Raw genomic sequence first — 22,674 nt, forward strand, 5'->3', positions numbered from 1 at the left:
GAGATAGAGAGCCGCAAAGCCGCAAAAGCCATTCATACACCTCCAAATGAAAGCCTCCCGAGTGATGACTGAGATGAAAACCGTTCGAGGATTTTGGATGAACCAAAACCCTTCGAGGAGCGTGTGGAGAGTGTTGTTTTGAGATTTGACGTCTGGCCAAAGTGACAGAAGGAAAGCAGATGATGTTAGTTGTTTTGTTTTTGGTACAACAGAACTGTTAAAGGTTCAAATCCTCTTTGAGAGCTTTACAATTTCTCTGCACGGTCTGCCTGCTGATTCACTGCCCTGACAGCAGGTTCACATCTTCAGCAGGTCACCGGCAGACCAAGAGGTGCATGAATGGATCTCCGCCGGTTTTACTGTCTCTACTGCGACAGGGCACAATCACACGAAACCAGCCAAACGCAAAGCCCTCTAAAGGTACACAGGGCCGGGCTCAATCCATCAAAGTACACACAATACTGGAATCCAGGAGTCTGAAGAACATTCATTCTCGGTCGTTTGTCCATAGACTGAATAGAAAGAAGCATGTTACCGTTTATATCTTTTCTTTTTGAATTAATTAAAGTATTTCCTGAATTACAACCGAAAGGCCCACCCCCCCAACCCCCGCCCCCCCCCCCCAACAACAACCGTAAATCGTGCCAACTCTTCCAACTTTTTTCCGAGTTGCACCTGAGCTCTGATCCCCAAAACCTCAGGCCTGTAAATTAAAAAATAAATACAACATATATCAATATGCAAGGTCACGGATTAAAAAAAAAAAAAAATTAAAATGCTACAAGTTATTTGTGTGTGTGTTTGTTGAGAGTCGCTCCTGCAGCTGATCCTACAGAAGTGCAGGGTAGTTTGCGGCACTGGTTGCATATAACTCGCGAGAACTTAGAAAAGCATAGTACTGAATCCCTGAATGGTATTTGTTGGCTTGGGTCGGTTTCTCCAGCACAGTTTAAACTCAAGTCCACCATCATCAACCAAACGCTGGCACGTTGGCCTTTTTCTTTTCTTTTTTTTTTTGCTGTGGCTGATCAAACAGTCACTTTGGCAGGTAACCAACCAACATGAGGCAGTTTGTAAAATCCACTTGGCTGCTGGAATACTGGTAAGTTTTGCATTTGAGGGCACAAAGTTGGGGACTAAAAAGGGTAATACTGGTGTTTTTCCTTTGCTTTTGAGCCAGTCAGCGCGTGTCGAGGATCCTTTTTTGAGAGATGCTGCATGATGGTAAAGATGAGGAAACTTCTTTTTAGCCTTATTTTCAAACTTTTCTGGCAAACAATCCCTCAAACTGGATCTTTTCTCCCAGTTCAAGAAATATTTGAAGAACTTGGGAATTTGGATCTTTTTCTTCTGGCAGAACCTGGTTAGGATTTTGGTTTATTTGCCATTCTTTCTACCCCAAAGAAATCCCTGCGAGTGAGGTAGTACTTATTGAAGGGCTGCTGGGGTTTGCAGTACTGATCGTCCCTGACTGTTTGAGCTTCATGATGACTTTAGATAATGGCTGTTTTTGAATAGCAGTTAATTGAAAAAACAGCAGCAGCAAAAGGAAGTGATATCGATGCAGATATCGTACTCGTGCTACAGTAAGTAAATAACAAGATGATGGCTTCTACTTCCTTCAGGTGGTGTTGTAGTGCTCGTAGCATGTGCTGAAATAAAATCTCAAACTTGTCTTACTTTTACTGTCACTCCCTCTTGATTCATCTAATCTAATCTCATCTCACTTTTGCAGCAGGAAATTAAATACAAACACGCTCAAGGAACTTTTACAGCTTCTGCTATTTGGTGGAAAATGGCCCTTTGTTAGTTGCTATAAAGCTAATTTTGTCCTAGAAAAAATGAGTTAAAATGTGCAGAAGAGTGGGGGTACATATAAGTGCTCATGGGAAATATTTAGCTCAGTTTGCAACCTGATTGTTTGCTGCACAGGATGGGAGGATTTGCTTTGACTCCCCACTCCTGAAATGATTGTAAATCCATCCATCCATCCATTATCTATACCGCCTATCCCTTTCGGGGTTGCGGGGGGCTGGAGCCTATCCCAGCTACAATGGGCGAGAGGCGGGGTACACCCTGAACCGGTCGCCAGCCGATTGCAGGGCCACATGCAAAGACAGACAAACATTCACACTCACACTCACACTTACGGACAATTTTAGAGTCATCAATTAACCTAATGAGCATGTTTTTGGTCTGTGGGAGGAAGCCGGAGTGCCCGGAGAGAACCCACGCATGCACGGGAAGAACATGCAAACTTCACACAGAAAGGCCCCGCCTGACCCGGGGATCGAACCGGCAACCTTCTTGCTGTGAGGCACGCGCACTACCTGCTGCACCACCGTGCAGCCTTGATTGTAAATCAATTTCTTGTCTTGTTTCTTTATTGGTTTACTTGGCTCTTACTTCCTTGAGCGCTTAAAATGCTCAGCGTGCAATAAAGTATCATTATATATTGCCCTGAATGTGAAACAGGATGGCAGAAAGAAGTTTCTTCATGACCGCAAAGCTTGATTTTGAAAGGCCTGATTTTAAACTGTGTCCTCTGAAACCGTCCCAAAGCTTGAGGAGAGACTGCAGGTCTGCCGGCACCAGTGTTCAATGTCCCTCAGAGGAAATAAAGACTCAAAAACGTCACTGTTGCCTTCACAACAATGACAGATACATCCGTTTTGCCTGACATCTACAAGAGTAACTAACATGGATACGTAGAGATGGCACCAGGATGAAAGAGAGAGAGAACTCTCGTCTCGCTGCAGTTAGCCGTGCGATCGCTTCGTTAGCGTCAGCGGGACTTCAAACCATCCATCACAGCCAGGGGCATAAAACGAGCACCGAGCTGCCGGGTACCCTTATCAAATCAGCTGCTTATTTTGAGAAAACTGTTTAATCTGTTATAGCTTTGAGCAGCTTTTGTCTAATTCTGGAGAAAGACATGAAACACGCTGTCTGTCCAATTAAATGTCGAGTGCTCGTGTGCACTAGTAGAGGTGGTTCAGGGATCTGATCAGGATGCCTTCTGGGTGCCTTACTTTGGAGGTTTTCCAGGCAGGTCCACCTGGGAGGAGACCCTCGCTAGAGGGATAATATATCTCATCTGGCCTGGGAACCCCCACAAGGAGCAGGGGAAGGGGAGAGGGTGGTCTGGAATACCCTGCTTAGCTTGCTGCTACTGCTACCCGACCCCGGATAATTTGACCACACTGGCGAACTAACAAGCTCTCAAGGTTCAGCCCAGACCACCTGGTTTGGATCTACAGGGACTGAGAAATACCTGCTAACATCCTGAGCAGGTTTCTACAGATTAAGGGTTCGACCAGGTTCTACAGACGTCCCTGAAAACGACAGCACGGCTAAACCTTCGCAAGTCGAGATGAGGAAAAAGAGAGAGAGAGAAGAAGAAGAAGCGTTAAGAATCAGCGAGAGAGGAGGTATTCCAGTCTGAGACAGGTGAGGATGAGGAGGAAGAGGCGGAGGATGCGAGGAGGTGGTGAGTAGCAAAGATTCCTGAGGTGTATCAAAAGAGAGCAGAAAACTCTTAATAGTAATCCAGAAAAGATGTGTGCAATCAAATCAAAAGCAAGCTGGCTCAGCTAAATACAGGTAGAACTCCAAAGTAGGGCTGGGTACCTCCAGAGACCCCCTCGAAACTTCAAATCTGACACCTCTACACATCGGATGATCAATTTTGAATCAAATCTGCTCCAAGACCATATATACCACCTGACCTGGCTCTGCGACCAAACAGCAGAGGCATCATTAGCCGGTACCCAGCGCTAATACAGAGAGATATAAGCACATATACTGTATATCCAGATCTCACGGCCAAAATTGGGCTTGTCAGCGACAGATTGTATTACACCGTTGACAACGGACACGGCAAACCAAAACGGAAAAAAACACTTTAAACGACAACTTCATCATGGGGCTATACTTATTTTTTTTCCATTATCAGAAGAAAAAAATGAAAACGGTCAAAAAGGAGAAAGTTGTCATTCAGTCACAAATCAAAAGTGGAGCAAAACTAAAGACTGAGAAAGGGGAGGAAAACGAGGAGAAACACTTTGTTTACGGCGTGTATGGCCACGAGGCTCTGCTGACCACGTCCACCCACGAGCGTCACGGCTGGCAGCAGAGCGTCTGAGCGTCAGGAGCCGAGGTTGTGGATCGTGTGAGCAATGACTGTGAACAGGGAGAGGGACTAATTTAAACTGTGTCCATCTGAAGTGAGGTATACCTGGTTGAAGGAGGTTTATGGTTTTTATCGTCATAATGCTTGAAAATGGACCCCCCTCCCCCCCTCACCCCTTTAAAATAAGCTTGATTACCAAGTTGTCTGGGTCCATAATACACTATGTACAGCAGCATTACACTATAAACATTCAGAAGCCGTTGCTTATTGGCAGAACGATAGTCGTTTCTTCAAAAAACGCACACGGGAAAACAGCAAATGTATCCAGAGCCAGGTGCTCGTCTTTTTTCTTTCTTTCTTTTTTTTTTTTACACTAAAATGCACTGAGAGTTCTGTGAAATTTCTCTGCCAGATCTTCTCTCTCCGTAGAAAACCCGAGCAGAGCAGGTCGCCTCCTATGTGAGTGTATGCATATAAAAACAATACATGATAAAAGTGTCCCAGCAAGTCAGCACTCTCACTCGGTGGCGTCGTCTCGTCGTCATTGTCGTCGTAATATCCCGAATCGCTCGCTCGGGACGAGAGAGTCTCGACCGTTAAAATGTTAAAATCCTCAGGCACGCATATTAAAATGAGGTGGATATCAACTGATGTGGTGAGGTGGGCGCAGGGTGTTTCCTGAACGCGAGTAGCGGCCTGCACTTAAAAGAACAAAACAAAAAAAAACAACCAACAAACAAAAAAGAAACTGAAAAGAAAGGAAGAAGAAGAAAAAAAAACCCACTACGCCAACCAACCAGGGTTAGCTGCTCATCCCCTCGTGTTGATCCGTGTTTCTGCTGGCTCCTTGGGCGATCATAAGCTGGACTCCTTGGGCGGGAGGTCCACGTTGGTCACCATGGTGACAACAGTGACGATCTCCTCGGGGCCAATGATCGGGGCTTGGCGCTGCATTTGGCCGATGCGCTCCTCGACGCAGCCGGCGGACAGGCGGGCCTCGGCCTCGTGGTCCCAGCAGTCCTCGATGGTTTCGCACAGCATGGCCAGACCCTGACAGAGAGAGAGCAGTCATCAACGGATGCTGTCACTGTGTTTGCTTTAACAGCTGTTAAGCAGACGTCCTGATTGTGATTAATAAAAGGAGACAGCAATATTAAAATATGTATTAAATATATTAAAAGACGAGCAGAAAATCAAGCACTTTCAAGGAGTTTTCTTTGAACCTTATAATTAAAATTAAGCTTTTTAAACTTCCAACAACGTCTATTTCATGCTGGTTTTGGCTTTCCTGGTGTTTTTTTTTAAGGATATTTTGGCATCAAATATAGTGCAACAAGTTGAGCGAATCAAACATGTGAGCATGCAGTGACAGAGCAGCTCTATAACAACAAAATGGTGAGAAAGACACGCATTCACTCGCTGCTCACCGCGTGTTTCTGCCAGCAGTCTCGCAGGCAGGGCCTCAGTTTCTTATGAACGACGACCTCCTGCATGTCCTCCAGAGAGGGGTGCTGACCCACCTCCTCCTCAAACGGGAGCATGTACTCATCCACTGGCCCTGTTAACGCACAACCATGTTCGAAATTAGAGTTGCTGTGGAGTAACATGACACAGAGTGCACCTTTAGTGGTCTTATACTGATGCGTCACACTCACCGTCAGCGGCGGTGCACCGCGCCGCGAGCTCCCACAGGACGAGGCCGAAGGCGTACATGTCGATACGCAAGAAGGAGTCGCGCTGGAAGTTGATGGCGCCCTCCAGGACTTCAGGAGCCATGTACCGCCGCGTTCCCACCTACAGGTTCAAAGGAAACAGCTCAAGGGGTCAAAGGTCAGCGGCATGACAGAATTACAAAATCGAGCACAAGTGGCGAGGAGGAAGAAAGTCATGACGCAGCTGACAGATGGGCTGAGGCGGCGAAAAGTGGTGCCTGTCATGGCTGCTGCTTCGTTGGCAGATACGTCAAAGCAAAACAGTTCAAATGACGTGATTTCACCATGTTTTTTTATAACCACTGAAACCATTCAGACAAAAACAAAGTGATGAACTGGGAATGACCTCAATCTGCCATCAGCTGCAGGTGTATTTAACTATTTACCAAGATTTTCCAGACCTTCAGGGTCTGTGTAAGTCATTGGCCCACACTGCCACCCACAGGCGCTGCTGGGTATTTTCACAAATCAATATTGATAATGGTGACTCAGTAACATCGCCTTAAGGACACAGGTCTCTACGGGTTCCAGTCAAACCCACTGAAACATTAAAAATGCCAACATTACAACTACTTTCATGTGTTGAGAAGTCGGTGGGCTGTAGTACGTTTCACTGTACCTGTCCGTGTGTGTCTCCTGCTGATTTTCCTGCTTCAAACTGCAGGGCAAGACCAAAGTCAGCAATGCAGGCTGTCAGGTTATTCTTCAACAGCACATTCTTACTCTTAATGTCCCTAAAACACAAAAAAACAAACAACTCCTGAAGCCAGAAACAGAGCGCGTCAAAATGATGCTTCAGCTTTGATAAAAGCTGCGAAATCCGCCAATATTTTGACAGCGTACCTGTGAGCGATGGAGGGCTTGTGTCCGTCCTTGTGTCCCGGGATGTCTTCATGGAGGTAGGCCAGGCCGCGGGCCGCTGTCTGAGCGATGTGGCAGAGCTCGTTCCATGACACCACGTTAGCCTTCAGGTAGTCTGTCAGTGAGCCCTGCAGGGAGAGAAGAGAGACATCTGAGCTTCAGGATCATTTTCCTTTCACACTTTCTTGTAACACAGGCTGCTCATTAGCATACATATTAGCCGCACATTGGCTATTAATCAGTCATTAATGCCTGATTCTGGGGGTTAGGGTCCCCAAGATTGTAATTCATGTGCAACTTCTTTACTTCCTATCAATAAGCATTAATTAGGTTATTGAGGGAAAACGTATTATTATTAGCATGCATATTCAAAGACCTAAATAATTTACTTAATTGATTAAATACATTTAAATGTGTGGGACTTTAACTCAACATAATCTAATCTAGTTTTCGCGACATGGTTGAAATCAAGCAGAAATCGAACTTTTCTTTGACCGTACAATTCGATATTGAAACCCTGGAGGTGATCCTGGAGCCTCAAATTCCAGTGACGGGCGATAAATGAGATTTACTACCAACTGGGTGGTAAATGTTATTCATTTATCTACCTGCTGTTGTGGTGTTTGATCATTGTTGTTTAATCTCCATTTATCAGAGGGAGGTTCGCTGAGCACGCAGGCCCTGCTTAAATTTCCACAAAGACCTGCTTAAATTTCCACAAAGTTTTTGTGCTATTTTACTTTGCAGAGACGCATCTTTCATCGCCTGGCAGCTGCTGAGAAATCCTTTGTCTGCAAGGTGAGAATCTTTAGATGTAACATTGCTGACATATAAAACTGCCCCAAAGAAGCTGCTTATATCAACCCCGATGTTCGAGTTGCATCTGCTTCATTTCTTCTCTATACATGTCTTTGTTCTTACATAATGAATGTCAATGATACAAGGTCATTTATGGCAAACAGATGTAGTTGGCGGAGTGACCACCAGAGGGCAGGCAGCTCTAACAGATGTAGAAAGTAATTCAGTCTGATCAGTTCAGGTGTCCTGTTTTTGCAGAAATGCTGTGTCTCCACCTGGGTTCCTTTAGTTTTTCAACATCATCTTTATCATCATCTTGTGAAAAAGCAAGTGACCAAGCAGCCAACGTCCCGCTGAAAGACGGCCGACGACAGTTATTAATATCCACGCATTATCCAAGATATGAAAAGAGTCAAATAAGGGGAGTTTTGGAGGTGCCTGTATCCCTCACAGCAAGCCACTACACGCTATAGCCACTGCAAATCTCAACCCATAAAATTGCTCTGATGCATCAAACATGGAGGCATAAATCAGCTGTCAAGGAGAAGCTGAACCCTGCAATCACTGCTCCAGCAGTTACGTAAGCCGAGGTTCAGTCCAAACCGACTTTGACACCTGCTCTCAAAAACTGGCAGGAAGGAAGAGGTTTTTGTAGGATAAAGTTTAACTTATGTATCCTCGAAAGACTTCTGTTTACAAAGCAATTACAGTGCGTGCTTGACAGGGCACTAAACTGTGTTTCGGATATGTTACTGGTGGAGTGACCTTTCCCAGAACTCCTTCCACGCAAATTCCTTCAATGTTGTTTCTGCTTGGAGAGCACTTGTAGTGCTGCAGAGTTAAGTGGCTTACTAAGAGTTGCATTGTGGCGTTCAAGCCTCACCGCCACACCCACAACCCTTAATTTTTCAACCTTTATACACGCAGGGAAGCTTTCTTGAGCGCTGTGATTCAAATTCTCTGCCTGGCTGGGAAATTCGAGCAAGTGAAGCGTAGAATAGTCGCTCCCCACTTCGCTGGTAATGACCCTCAGAACGCAGAGGCACTTAAAAGCCCCACATACTCCAAAGACTGTGGATGAGAGGGTGATTGAAACACACCGGGCCTCACAAAACTCAAGTCCACCTTCTCTGGGTAAACAAGACTTAACATGGAAAAAAACACAGCATGATTGTAATTATGGATTCGCTAAGGCACCTAACAGAATCAATACAACGTGGAGGTTTTATGCATGTTTTACCCCTTTTCTAGTGTTCGACTGCCTGTCCTAGAGGCTTTTGATCTGTGTGCAATAAGCATGAGATGATACACTACGACCACTAACAACCTGGTTAGCAGAAGAAATCAGGCAGGAAATCAGAGAGCCGGCGCACTGGAAAACAGGCGTTCATGTGCAGCCTGTCGGTAATCACATTCCTCCAACAGCATTTTTGGGTCCATTCTGTATCATTCTGGACGTGAGACACTTTATTCTTGTGTTGCAATTTTGCACATATCTTACTTGTACTGATTTGTTTCAGTCTTGGTCTCATTAGAGATCATTTTACTGAGTAATACTTTCCCTGTGTAATGTCTCTGCAGCTGCAGGAAGCTAAGCTAAAGCTAGCTTAGCTTCGTTTAAACCAGAGGATTAGCTTCACTCACACGCACTGTTCAGATGAGGAGGATGCAGTCACAAACAATCTTTAAAGTGCTTGCATCCCTCAAAAGTTGCTGCCTCATGTTATGAAACCAAGAATGAATCAATACGTGCAGCAGTTTGTCTCCATGGCGGACGGCATACCTTGTCGTGGTAGGCGGTGATGAGCCACAGCTCCAGGTCCAGGTTGTTGTTCCTCTTCTCCACGCCGATGAAGTGGAGGATGTTGTCGTGCTTCATGCCGCTCACGCTGTAGATCTCATACTCGTTCTGCCACGACAGCTTGTCCTAGATGAGAACAGAGAGAGAGATACAGATGTTATATCTGTTCTCAAGCCGCCCAATTAACAAAAGCATCAAATAAAGCTTGTGGAGGCAAAGGAAAGTGGTGACTGGTGTTAGAATGATTAAATATCGCACCAAGTTTGAAGTAAGGCAAAAAGTTAAAGAAACTAGCTCATCACACGTTTCTCAGCTTTCTGTTTGTCTTCATTTCACAGCTTTAAAACACTAAATCGTCTTCATGAAAACCACCAAAATGTCCGGCATGATACCTGGATCGGGAAGATCTTAACGGCCACGTATTCGCTGAGCAGCTGGGCCTTCCACACGCAGCCAAAGCGCCCCCTGGCTTTCACCTCGATCAGCTGCAGCGGTTTGTGTCCCAAAACGGGGGACGGGGGCGAGGGCCCGGGATCCTGCAGAGGAAAAAAGGAGAAGAAAAGGACGGTGTTATTCTCTCTTCTTTTTTTGTCGCGTGTTAAAATAGCATTGGCTTATACTGAAGGTGACCAGGCTTTTGGCTCAGCAGCAACGTGCCTGAGGAGCTTAGGCCAGCAGAATCACTATCATCTTCACATCTTAAATCACATCTTACAAATTACATTTATAGACTCCAGTTTATGTGACAATGCTCTCCTATAATTCTTTTTGCCAACAATTTTTCCGCCTCTTTGTCTTTCTTTGCTGTGGTGCCTCACTGCCTTTTATTTTTGACTTGCTTTATTTATTTTATGGGTCTGCTGTTTGCTTTATTTGATTGTTAAAGCACTTTGGAAAGTCTGGTCGAGGAAGCGCTGCATGTTTAGGTTTAGTGTTATTATTATTATTATTACTGTGAAGTTTTTTGGCCTTGAGGACATAGCATAGCATGAATTAATTCTTTTTAAATTCAATTAAACCACTCGGGGATGCACTTGCTTGGGTTTACAGAACTTTATGGGACTGTAACTGGAGGGTTGCCAGTTTGAATCCAATGAGCTGCAGAGGAAAAGTGGGTGGGGAAAGCTCTAAAACGCTGCCTGCCATGAATGACATGAATGAATATGAAGCAAGGCTGATGAAACCGGTTCAATAAACATGTTGGAGAGCCGTCGTGTCAAACCCCTGGCAGGTCAAACCTCATGCGTGCGCCTGTGTGTTCATGCTAATCCCGTATAAACAAAAGTGGAAGCAAGGAAGCCAAGTGGTCCAAATATAAAGTAGGTTAAACACAGCTGGTGATCGGGATTAAGCTGATCACTTTCACATGTGACTTCACAGAGAAGGACAGAGGGTGAGCAAGGATAGAGAGAGAGAGAGAGAGAGAGAGAGAGAGAGAGAGAGGAAGGTTAAAAAGAAGCATGCAACGTGGGAGTCACATTTCCAAAAGGATAAAAGGTAGAGGAGAAAGTCGAGTACATGACTGATGGCCTTTGATGAAAGCAGATACGCTGCTGTAAAATCTCCACTTTACTTCCACGCCTCTGTATCAGTGGTGTCAGTAAAAAGAAACAGTCCCCCCGCCCCCCCCAACACTGCCGATGTTCATGTTTTTACTTGAACTGAAGGCTTACGAGGTGCTCGATAAGCTGGAGCAAGTTTGAAAACCCCGAGGGCCACAGGATCCACTCAGACACCATGACAGCATATCAAAAGTGCTTGTCAATCCAAGCCTGTTTTCCTAACTTCCCATAAAAACGTCTCCCTTTTGTGTTACGAGACATGGCACCGATACGAGTGGCAAGACGATCACACTCACACCAATGAGCTCGGGACACTGCAGCACACACAGGTCGAGGTTTTGGCATCCGACCGCTCTCAAAGACAAATATTGGTGCGATCCAAGTCTTCCACAGTGAAAAATGAGCTTAAGAGTCGCTACAGGGCCAAGAGAAAAAGCATTTAACTGCATGGGTAGTAAAACAGGGAGAAGTGGCTTCAGCTTTTACCGCCTGTCCTGACAAGATTATTGTAGCTACAGAAGCAAACTGTACATCATTTAGCAGCATTTATGGGTTTGATTTTTATCGATTTGAAATGCGACGCCTGGTCATGAACTTTGGCATTTAGTGCACACGAAAACAGGGCAGTGCTGTTTGGCTGGAAAGAGAGGAGACAGATCTTGTCGTTCTGCACTCAAATTAGTGTTTATCACTTAAAAACGAATGAGTTCAGTGAGGTTCTACTTGCAGCAGCATGCAAACGTTTGGGCAGCCCAAGAGATTTGAGCTCTCAGGTAACTTTTACCAATGTTGCTGACCTTCATCATCCATTCCTAACAATGGCCATTGTTAGAAAATGCCAAGTGATGCAAATTTCAAAGCTTTATAAATAATGAGTCCTCAAACCTCGCCCCAACAATCAGCAGCCATGGCCTCCTCTAAGCAGCTGCTAAGCACTGTGAAAATTAAAATAACTGATGCCCACAAAGCAGGAGAATGCTACAAGAAGACAGCAAAATATTTATTCTGTCGTCTCTAAATGTCCAGCATGGCGGCGAATCGATCATGCTTTGGACACTGAACATTTCAACAAGCTGAAAATGGAAAGAGGATGGGTTCTACTGCAAGATAACGATCCTGAACACACCTCAAAATCCACAATGGACTGTCTCAAAAAGATCAAGCTGAAGGGGTTTGGACCTCACAGTCCAACCACTGAAACATCATAGAAAATCTATGAATAGACTACACGACCAAAGAATCTCATACAACTAGAAGCCTCTTGCAGGAGAAAAAAGAGAAAATCCCCCAATCAGAAACCGAAAGAGTCTCAGCTGGCTACAAATTTTACCACAACTCCTTTCACACATCCGTAACTGGAGCCATATGAATGTTTCATAAGCTCATATGTTGTGATATGTCTGTCAGTTTTACACCTGCCTGAAATTGTTCCTTCGTTGTAACCTCAGTATTCCTTCATTGAAATAAGTACAAGTGACAGCTTTTCTCAATTTTAGCTTGCTGACATGCTGTCCAATGATGGGACAGACAGTGAGCATCACATCTGCTGAACATCACCATTTTGGCACTGTCATCGTGAGCATGTTAGCATCCCAGAAAGGCGAAGTCATGACCTGCACGACTCTGACTGGCGAGTACTTGTGGCCATCGTTGGTTGGGTTTAGGCATGAGGGGTGAGGAGGAGGAGTGAGACTCGTTTGGGTTGGGGTGAGAATATCCAGGTAAACCAAAGAGGGGTAGAGTAGGGCAGCCTCACAGAGCTGTAGCTTGGCTCTTAGCCTTGTTAAGACCTAATTTATATAGTACTATTTGCTCCTGAAATTACCAAATTGCTCCCCAGGGATGATGAAGTTTCATCCGGTCTAATCTGTGACTGAGTTGAAGTTGAAGTAGCGCAAAATACTGTAGTGGCAGCAGCACGTCTGCCTATTTAACAAGCTTTGTAAGAATAAAGTAAAAACAACTTTCTGTTGTTTTCTGGTAAAAAATATAGAGCTGGGTGACTGTCTTTCACTAACCGCCTGGTAGTGCAAGGGGTAATGGAGGATTCGAGTGGGAACTGATGTGTTTACTTAAAGCTTTTCCCCTCTAACACAGAGCTGCGAGGCAGACCTGCTGTCTCTACGCACTGCTTTCACACTGAATGCCAGCCAAATGACGGGGAAAATTACCCATGATGGTGCTGAGGTTGGATTACAGAATGGCCCGAACGGTCCCGAGTTGGCACCTTGGAAAACATCTTCAAGAACACATTGTACCATCCAACGTAACGAAGCTTTAGTTTCACAGAAATGCTTCTCTGCATCTGTTTTCAATGCTGCTTTGCATATATGAGAATGTACTCTGTAGAGGTTTCAGAGAGCAGGGTGAGTTGAAGTAAACGCTTAGATTCGTCTTATTTTTTCATCTATACCGGTCTGATATCGTGTTCCAATGACCATTCAGACAGTTAACCATCCACACAGCAAACAAGTTCGCGCAGGACTCTTTTCTTTCTTTGTGTCTGCATTGTTTCTGGAAACTCTTGTCTGTCTTCCGGGCTTTCGCCCTGACGAGGCAGCCCGGCCCGGGCCTGGCCTCCCGCGGGAGTCACCGGATCCCTTGTCCGATCACAGGGCGCTGTGGCCTCAAACGGGGGCGCATTACACTTAGTCAGCAGACCACAGGAAACAGGAAAACAGAATCTGCTGCTTCACGCCGTTCTTCCAACCCTCAACCATCTCCCATGGCCTAATCAGGTTACACCTTCATCTATTATATCAGAACAGATCCTTTAGGTCTGGTTTGGCCTGTCCCTAACCCCAACTCTGGGTTTAGGTGTAGATAAGCTCACACAGACATATCAGAATCAAAACGCCAAGTTTGATTTTTAGACATAAAATGAGTCTGTTATGAAGCCACTAAAATGTTGTCGGTCATTCTCGGCCCATCCTAAGGTCATATTTTGTTTCCGATATGACCAGGAAGCTTGTGTTGTTGACGTGACCTTAAAAAGAGCCACAGAAGCCTGGATCCACAATGAGCCAGAGTCTGGGTTTTGTGAAGTGAGCTACCTTCTCGTTTTTACATGCGGATTTTCAGTGGTGTCTGCAGCCATACCTCTACTCCACTGTGATAAATTTTGAGCCAAAGTACATTTGCAAAGGCTTATGCTCCTCTTGTGCTTAAGTAATTTACAGTCTGACTTGAAAAATGTTCCAGGTAAGTGGCAATTCTCCTACTTATGCAAAATGCATCTGCACTCGTCCTCAGCCCGCTTTTAAGATGGAGAAGCTGCAGGTTTAGTTTCAAACACTTCTGCTCTGTCTCTGGGCATGATAAAAACATGGTGAGCCATATGTCTGGCACACACTGTTCTGGAAACTGGGTCACATCATACACAATATGTTACATAAACATTACAGGTGGACATTCATACAAAAAAGGGGGCTGCATTCAGAGCCATTTTGGCTACTTTCCACCATGCACAATACATTTTCAGCAGGGAGCACAAAAGAAATCCATCCATGCAATAAAACCCAGGCAAAAAAAAAACAAAAAAAACCAACACACAGAAATGTGCTATGAACTGAGTAAACAAGACGCTGTCGAAAAAGCAAAGAGAAGAACAAAATGGTGGTCTGGGTGGAGAATTCATACCAAGCTCTGAACCCAAAAAAAGGGGAGGGGGGGGCTAATAGTGTTTCAACTTCAATTGAATTGCTCTTACCTCCACCATAATGTGAAAGGCGTGCTTGTTGAAAAGGAACATAAGAAACAAACAGAGAAATTATTTTCTGTCAGTTAGTGGAGGCAGATAAAAGCTCGGAGATGATGGCTTGTCCCTGAGAAACCTTTTGTTCCCCCTCGCACTCCAGGACCAGGACTTCCAAAGCTATGGTTTGGGACACATGAAGGGCCACAGGTCTGTGTGGTGTTTGGGATCCCACATGGATCAGAGAGGGCATTGATAAGCATGGCAGCAAAAGACGGCACATTTTAAGGAACTTAAATGACGCTCTGCAGCAGAGCTTCAGAAGATGGACTGAACAACGTGTAAAAGAAGTGTTTTTAGAGCACGGTGGAACCAAACGAACACATACGCTGAACATAAAGTTCACCCAGATGACAGGCGTGTGAAACACAGAAATGTTGGGCTAAGAAAGTGAATGCAAGCCCCTCAGGCGAGGAGATTAAGGCAGAGCTCAGCCTGCACCAAATCAAACAGGAAAGGGCAGGGTCATGTTTCAGTGCGGGAGTTGAGGATTAATAATGTTTTCATGATGCCAATTCTGTATCTCAGTCCAAGTCTCTATTGATTCCTGATCAATGAAACGGTGGGCCTTGCCCGTCCCCTTTCAGCGTCAATGCAACTTCTAGTCTGACCTCAGTGTCGATGCAGAGAAGAAGGCATGCGTGTGACTCAGGTGTGCAACCGTTTGATCGCTGCCAACTGTAGCAACGGCCCGTCTGTCATCATCCAAAATGGATGAAACGAGTGTATGTTTGTACAGCGTTCGTTATCATTTAGGTTTCCTTAAGCAAAGAACAAAATCTGCTAAGCCTGCATGCGCAGCACTAATGTTATGATAACATGGGATATTTACCCTCTGTGAAGGGCGTGCTGCTCGGCTGGGAAACGGTGCGTGCAGTCAAATACGTGGCATTCCTGGAATTTAAGCCCACGTCGCACAGAGAGATGTTTCAGCATATGGCTGCTGCTTAAACACATGTGCACCACGAGCACTGCTGTCACCTTCCTCCGTGAAATAAAGCCACACTTTGGACCCTTTCTTCCGCAACCACAGACACATGAGTTTGGTGTCACTGCTTTCCAACAGCCAATAGATTCACTGGCATTTCATTTGACAGATAAAAAGATAATTCTATAATTAATAATGTCATTCTGGGTCAATCAAAGCATTGAAAAAGGCTTGGTTTAGGGGCCTCATCAGGACAGTTGGAGTCCACCGGATCTTTTGGAGTTCTTAGGAAAGCTGGACCCAGACAAACAAGATGTAAGTAGCTCCATAATAAACCAATTGATGAGATTTTGGTCAGAATCAATTGTGAGACGGACAGAGATAAGAAAATAGGGTCCGGGTCGAAAAATAGCCAGACTTATGTTTAAGTGCTTCAGGCCTCTCCGTGTGAAAGCTGCAGGTCTGTGTACTCAGACAGAATCAATTCCAGTTTGCCTCCACTTTGCACTGTGGTGTGAATAATGGAGGCTTGGTGGCAAATATTCGGCCCATGATGGACCGCAATTATAACATAATGACAGTGTGCAATAAAGCTACTTTGCTGCGTGTAATTGTCTGCTTTTCACACAGGATTTAATCTTTTTAAGAGGGTTGCACAGTCTGTAAGTCTAAGTATGTGTGCAAAGAAAAAAGAAAATCATCAAACGTGCATTTTTTTGGTGTGATAAATCCGCCTTCTTCTGTATGAACTCCACCCAAACCTCCACCTTCAGCCAGCCCAGTGCAAAGCAGACTACTGTATGTGAAAGTACAGCAGGAGCCGTTTTCGTATAATTATAGAACAGAGTCGTGATAATGAATCCATTAATGATCATTAAGTGGGAACAATTACTTCTGCATCATGAAGACTGCATGTTTCATTACCTCGCACAGAAAATAAGGGCAGAAACTTGATGCATTTTCTCATTTAATGACGATAAAACTCCTCTGCAGAGGAAGATGCGACCAAACACAAAGGAGGAAGTGTGCAAAAATGCAGAAAATCAAACACCATGAGAACTTCTGCGTATGATTCTCTCCGTTATTCTAAATCAAGCTCAAGTTGTTGAATTTCAGTCCTTCAGCCAATGATCCTAATGCTAATTTTCCACGACGTGCAACATTATCTTCAGACGCTGGCTCATAAACGTGAAAAAGAACTAAAATTAAGAACTTCAAGGTCCGGTGGCATTGCAAAAGCAAAGGAGACGTGACATCGGCACTGTCTATACGTTACGTCTTCTGGCTCTGCTCAGGCTGCAGCTGCTTGTTTGTGATATAATCACATTCCAACTCTTTTAATTAGAGATTTAGATTAAATGTGCGCAGTGCGATGCAGCCCACTTTAAAGGGTGCAGCGCTGTAGCTGGCACATGGATGTTGGGGGGAAAAATGGTGTCTCACTACTAGCACCTTTGATGAACAACTATAATGACTCCCCGTGCACACAGGGCGCTTTAAAATCTAACTGGCAACAGTTGTGGGCAATTTGTTACTGTCACATTAAAAATACATGACTAAGTACAGCGCATTATGCTCTGATGAATGCAGTATACGACAGAAACATGATGAAGCATAAAGGAAAGTCTGGTCTACTGCCATTTTTTGGGATGAAAACTATAAAATTCTATAAAAATCTTCTGTTTTTGAAGTTTCACTCAGTCGATCTGACACATCAAGAGAGTTTTTCACGCAGCAGATGTTAAAAAAAATATCGACAAATTATTCAAATTTCATTAGTTTAAGTGTTTCAGCGGCGTTAAGTGCCTTTGGACAACACTTGGATTGAGAGCGACTTCGGGAAAAGTCGGCATTTTGTGAAACACACTGATTTGTTTTCTCGCCAAGAGTTTCACACTGCACAAAAAAGCCAACAACATCTGGCTTTCGGCTCAGTGTGAACGTGCACAGGAGGTATCACTCCTTGGTCAAATGACTCTGTGGCAGTCACAGGTGTTAATCACTAGCCTTCATGCTGCTTTCTATTGTTCCCCCGTTTTCCGGCACAGTCGCCACGTGAAAACGCACCAAGGAGAAGCGAAAGGAGTCGATAGACTATTTTTAGCAGCTTTATCCACGTTTAAAAAACCCACATACACATGCTAAGTTGGGTATAAAAGTGGTAATATTGTCCTGAAAGCCTCCTTGTATATATGTGATTTCACGAGGCAGGTGTTTGCACGGCCTTATTCAGGAACCTGTGGTGGAGGAGACGGGGGTTGTGATGTGTTTTTACTCTCAACAGTGCAAAGAATTGCTCCAAGCTGTCCTCAATGACTTTGTGAGAGTGAGCTGTTTGAGCGATTGTCGGAGTCACCTCTGCTTTTTTTAATACAGCCTGTGGTGCAACACAAAAACACATTCTTCAACAACAATAACACAAGAAGAAGAAGAGAGAAATAATCCCCTCCCGCTGCAACCATATCTCTCCTCTTGACTGGCTTCCTCCATCTTCTATATTGAAAAACCTGGTTTAATCAATTACAAAACAAGCGATGGACGCCAGAACAATCTGATGTGTATCAGTTTGTGATTGCATCTGCGTCTGTGTTTGTTTTAGCCTCCTTCAATTGGCAGGCGAGTGGGGCTTGCTGCATCACCTCCTTCCAACAAAGCACGGGAGCTGACTTTTAAATACATTCCTGTACGAGTGACTTCCCTTCCTCCTCTTGTCCTTGTCCACCTCCTCATTCATTCACTTCTGCACAGGCACACACGCATCCGCCACGACTTCTTTTCATCTGCTTCCTCTTGTGGTTTTCTGAATATTTCAGCTGTTTGTTTTGTCCCCACTGTGTCGTCATTAGCAATGTGATCCTCTGGTCTTTGGTCATGATCTTGTTTTGTTTTATGCTGTTTATTTATTCATTTATCTGTTTCCAGGTACAACGTTTCAGCGGCCTCTCAGCAGGGTTGTTTTTCATGGCGCATTAGCATTTGTCTCCTGATTGTATTGTGTCACTGTCTTTTTATCTCTTGCCTGCTATGCTTTAGCACTGTGCAAATACAATAACTAAGTTGAGAGAATAGCATGTCTCTCTTCACTCCCTCCCCCGCACTCCCCACCCACCCACCACCACCATCACCATCCTCTGAGGCAGAGCTGCAAGCGTCTCTGTGTTTAGTTTTGTTTGCCTATATAAAGCCTCATCAATAATGCAGAGGCCCCTGACTCCTCTTCCATACGGTGGAGGCTCTGCATGGGTTTTCTTTTTCCCCTGCTGCCGAGCAGCAGAGAATATAGCTCTGCTGCTGTCGGGTTAAAACCGCCTCGGAATAATAAAAAAATATAAACGGGAATTTGGAAAAAGCTGCCTTATTCTCTGTCCAACCAGAAAGGAAATTTGGGAAACGTTTAAAGGGTTTACAGAGGTGGTGAAACCGTCCCGTTCAAGTGGAGACATGAATATGATCAAACGTGTAGATAGGAGCAGCAATGGAAAAAGCACGCCAGGATAGGAAAAGAAGAAATGATTGTGTGAAGAAGTGAGGAATAACGAAAGGTGAAGGAGGACGCCATCAAATGTGGGTCAAAACTCTTCTTTTTTGCCAATAACTATTTTAACTGGAGCAGCAGAGTGCATGTGCACTTAAAATTTAAAGATTTGAGCACTTTCGTGTGATTAAAAGCCTATCTGACACGATCCGAGCCATCCCAATTAAAGTCATCTCCAGACGCCGGCACATTAAAAAGCAAGTCTGAGAGCTGTTTGCTCGGAAAGAGACAGAACCAGGGCTTCCCTTCTCCTTCCCTAAAACTTTGAAAGAAGAGACTGAAAAAGCAATTATCCCAATGTAAACTCTGCGCACAGTGTGTCTGTTCTGGCTGACCGTAGCCCTGTCCCTCTGCTGCACGGCAGACGGAAAGGCCAAGGCTGCTTCATCCCACTAGATGAGCGGCGAAGCTGAAGGTCGGTTAAACAGAGACGGCGGAGCAGATAGCAGAGTGCTTCTTACTGTATCGCGCTGCAAGCTTCAGACAATACGGGAGCAACTAATGAGCCTCAACCCATGTGGGACAGCCATGTCAACAAAACTGATCATCTTTATCATCTTTAGTCATAAATTGAGATTTTTAAGCAGCTTTAAGCTTTAAGCAGGGTGAACTTCAGCTTATTTCCAAGCTTTTGTGTTTGACAGGAAGGAAAGAATCGTTTGCGTTTCACATTTCCCCTTTGTTTGCAATTAACAGATGAAGTAGGACGTCACGGCTGAACAGACAAAAAGAGAAACTAAATGCATCAACAGCAACTTCGAAGAAAGAGGACACCACAGTCTTGCAGCCACACCGTTTGATTGACAGGTGACCTCTGGAGATGCGCTGCAGCGACGGGCCGGAAAGTTTTACATTTTCTCACCCCGATGAGACTTACGTGTGTGGGGACGAGGGCGGCAGGGTAGGCCAGTTTGTGATGTCTCCACATCCAGAAAGAGAAGAGGACGACGGCGGCCAGGCCTATGATAGGAACCAGGGAGTACAGCAGAGTGCTGAAGAGCTGGGGCTTCTGGGAAAATGGGTTGGAGGTGGCTGTGGGGAGAGAGAGAGTGAGGAGAGTGGAAAGAGAAAGAAAAAGAAACAAGATATGGCTCATAATTGGCTTATTTTATCTTCATAGAATCAAATACAAAGCAATGAAAACAAAAATCATGGGCATTGTCAAGGATTAGACAGAGAGGGGGGAAAAGAAAGAACACAGGACGCCTGATTGGCCTGACATTATGCTACATCATCTCTAAGTGCAGCACTAACCCTGCTTACAGCTTACTGCCACTGTGCTCAGGGATCATATCAATGCACGCACGCACAAACACCCACACGCAGCAGGATTAGCAAATCCATCTCGTGACATAACGTAATCCGCCTGCCAAAAATAACAGAGCTCTGAACTGTGTCCGACCCCTGCGAGAGTCGCCGGGTGACGCCTGCTGGCTCAGCCTGTCCTGCCATCACAAGGTGTGACAGTCTGATTCGGCAGTGCTGTCAAAGCGCCGGCGCTCGGACGCAGAACACCGTCCTCGGGTGGAGGGCGGGGGTTGGAAAGGAAGCAAAGAACGGGCAGGGGCCGGCGGGGTTGCACCAGCTGCATCATGGGACTCTCAGGGCGTTTGTCAGAGAGATTGTGAAAAGTTTTTCTCTACAGGGTGTCTGCAGGTTTCAGAGTCAGATTTAATGGGATACAAAGAGACAGACTGGCCTGTTGGACAATTTGGCTGCAGAGTGATGAGTGCAAGGACACCAGAATTGCCACCGGTCAGTAAATGAGCACAAACTGCTGTGCGCAAGTCATCTGAAATACTCATACCTGCATCCCCTGCAGACCAGCTCGACTCCTCCCCCTGAAAAACGCCCATTCCTGTAAACTCTGTGGTAAATAATTCCTTTGCTAATTGAATGAAAAGTCAGCACGTGAATTACACTGCTGACGTATTTTTTATCTTGTCATGAGAGGTGATTTTAACTCTGCCTGCAACGAATGAAGTGCGTGTTTTTTCATGTCTTTTGTGACTTTTACTATCCTTCCTCAAATCCTCAAATATTTTTAAGGCCGCAGCACCTGGAAGCTCAGCAGCTGGCAAAGATCCAGAGCACGAGTGCCTTAAATCACGTAATCGGTGGAGGACGATCTCTTCAAAGTAAAAGCCTGGATTACATGTCGATGCTACGTATGAGTCTACATCTAACTTCTTCCACTGCAGCTTGTTCACCTGTGCTTCAGGTGGAAATCTAAAGACCAAAGGAAATCAACTCCAGGTGAGGCTGCAACACAAATAAAGCAACCACACCAGGAGCTGACTGTCATTTTCAGTGGGATATGGCTGCGTATACGTTGGACTGTACATACTGTAGGCGGTTGAATGGTGCGGGTCGCTCTGCGGGGGCGCTTCAGGGGCGTACAGGAACCTCTCGTTGCACATGTTGCCTTCACAGCAGCAGAAGAAAACGTCGGGACTCTCCTTCCTCTCCACACACTCATTACTGCAGAGGACAGGGAGGTGGGAATTAGAAACAAGACGCACAAGTCTCTCCTCTCTTTGCACAAAGGATGTGGAAGCAATTGAATTTTTATGTGCAACCGAGGGGCACGCACACAAACATCATCTGCATGCGCGTGCACACTCGCGCTTCACTGCAGAAGACATGATGTTTTCTAAAAAGCATCAACACACTTAGACCATGCACACGCTGACACACAAACACACACTCCTCTCCCTTCCCTCTCTGCTGCAGAAGATGTGAGAGAGAAACATTTATAAAATAACTCCTACACACGCCAATACACTCGCACGCAACAAACACATGTGCACTCACAATCACACACACTCACTCTCTTTCACACTCACACAGTCATCAGATAAAAGCCAAAGGAAGTGGCAGCCGCCCTCGACTTGCTCTGGCCTCTCCAGGGAGGCGAGGCGGCGCCGTCTGAGCAGAGGTACCCAAACTGTGCGGGCTGCAAAATCTACAGCAACTTTATCGCTCGGGAATCAAAGGAAAACACAAGCAGAACCGGCTCAAACCAGAATCCGATGCTGATGTTCCAGCAAGGAAGAAACTATAATAATACCGTCTATTAATATCTGTTTACTGCTCTGGTTGGATGCATACAGCGGGCTGAGTTCATTTTCAGTGGAAGTTCACAATGTTGTTTACATTTCTGTGGTCTGTGGTAATTAAAAATGTAGCCTTGTGCAGGTCATTGAGAGGGACAAAAAACTGTGCTCAAGGTGTTTTCAAGTTCAAAGTCAAGCCACGTGTGCTGCTTTTTTCTGTCAAATGAATGTACAGCCTTTTAGGAGATGCCATAATTAAAACTGAAGTGCAAAAATGCTCATTTGCTTGTGCTCAAGGACAGGATGAATTCATTGGTGACGGCTGCCTTTTAAATTGCAGATCCTCCTCCAGGTTGATTCAGCTGGTCTTTAATCAAAATGTCCTACCTACAGAATGTGAAAAGGATGTCACAAATGTGCCACGAAATCAAGATTTGATATGTTTCAGACAAAAGGGGCATTTGCAGGCCAATGCTGTCTGGAATGAAAAACAATAGAAAAAGAACTTTTAAAGACTTTTAAACTGAAAGGGAGC

At 45.0% G+C, this 22,674-nt stretch overlaps 1 protein-coding gene across 2 annotated transcripts in view; it reads right to left on the minus strand.

Moving 5' to 3' along the window:
• Positions 1-995: 995 nt before the first annotated feature.
• The window catches only part of LOC139351985 (activin receptor type-2A), a 39,215-nt gene continuing 17,536 nt past the window's right edge, over positions 996-22,674 (minus strand). Inside the window, exons 4-13 of one of the 2 annotated variants that reach the window (XM_070993966.1) lie at positions 21,431-21,564; positions 19,961-20,115; positions 14,576-14,599; positions 9,697-9,840; positions 9,287-9,430; positions 6,688-6,833; positions 6,464-6,578; positions 5,788-5,926; positions 5,560-5,690; positions 996-5,182 (exon numbers count right to left, since the gene is read on the minus strand). In XM_070993966.1, coding sequence (XP_070850067.1) covers positions 4,988-5,182; positions 5,560-5,690; positions 5,788-5,926; positions 6,464-6,578; positions 6,688-6,833; positions 9,287-9,430; positions 9,697-9,840; positions 14,576-14,599; positions 19,961-20,115; positions 21,431-21,564 — 1,327 coding nt within the window. In that variant the 3' untranslated portion in view covers positions 996-4,987. The remainder of the gene's footprint in view (positions 5,183-5,559; positions 5,691-5,787; positions 5,927-6,463; positions 6,579-6,687; positions 6,834-9,286; positions 9,431-9,696; positions 9,841-14,575; positions 14,600-19,960; positions 20,116-21,430; positions 21,565-22,674) is intronic. The other variant, XM_070993967.1, reaches the window with a different exon arrangement.

This window comes from Chaetodon trifascialis, chromosome 24 (assembly GCF_039877785.1).
Source record: "Chaetodon trifascialis isolate fChaTrf1 chromosome 24, fChaTrf1.hap1, whole genome shotgun sequence".
Taxonomy (NCBI): Eukaryota; Metazoa; Chordata; class Actinopteri; order Chaetodontiformes; family Chaetodontidae; genus Chaetodon; species Chaetodon trifascialis.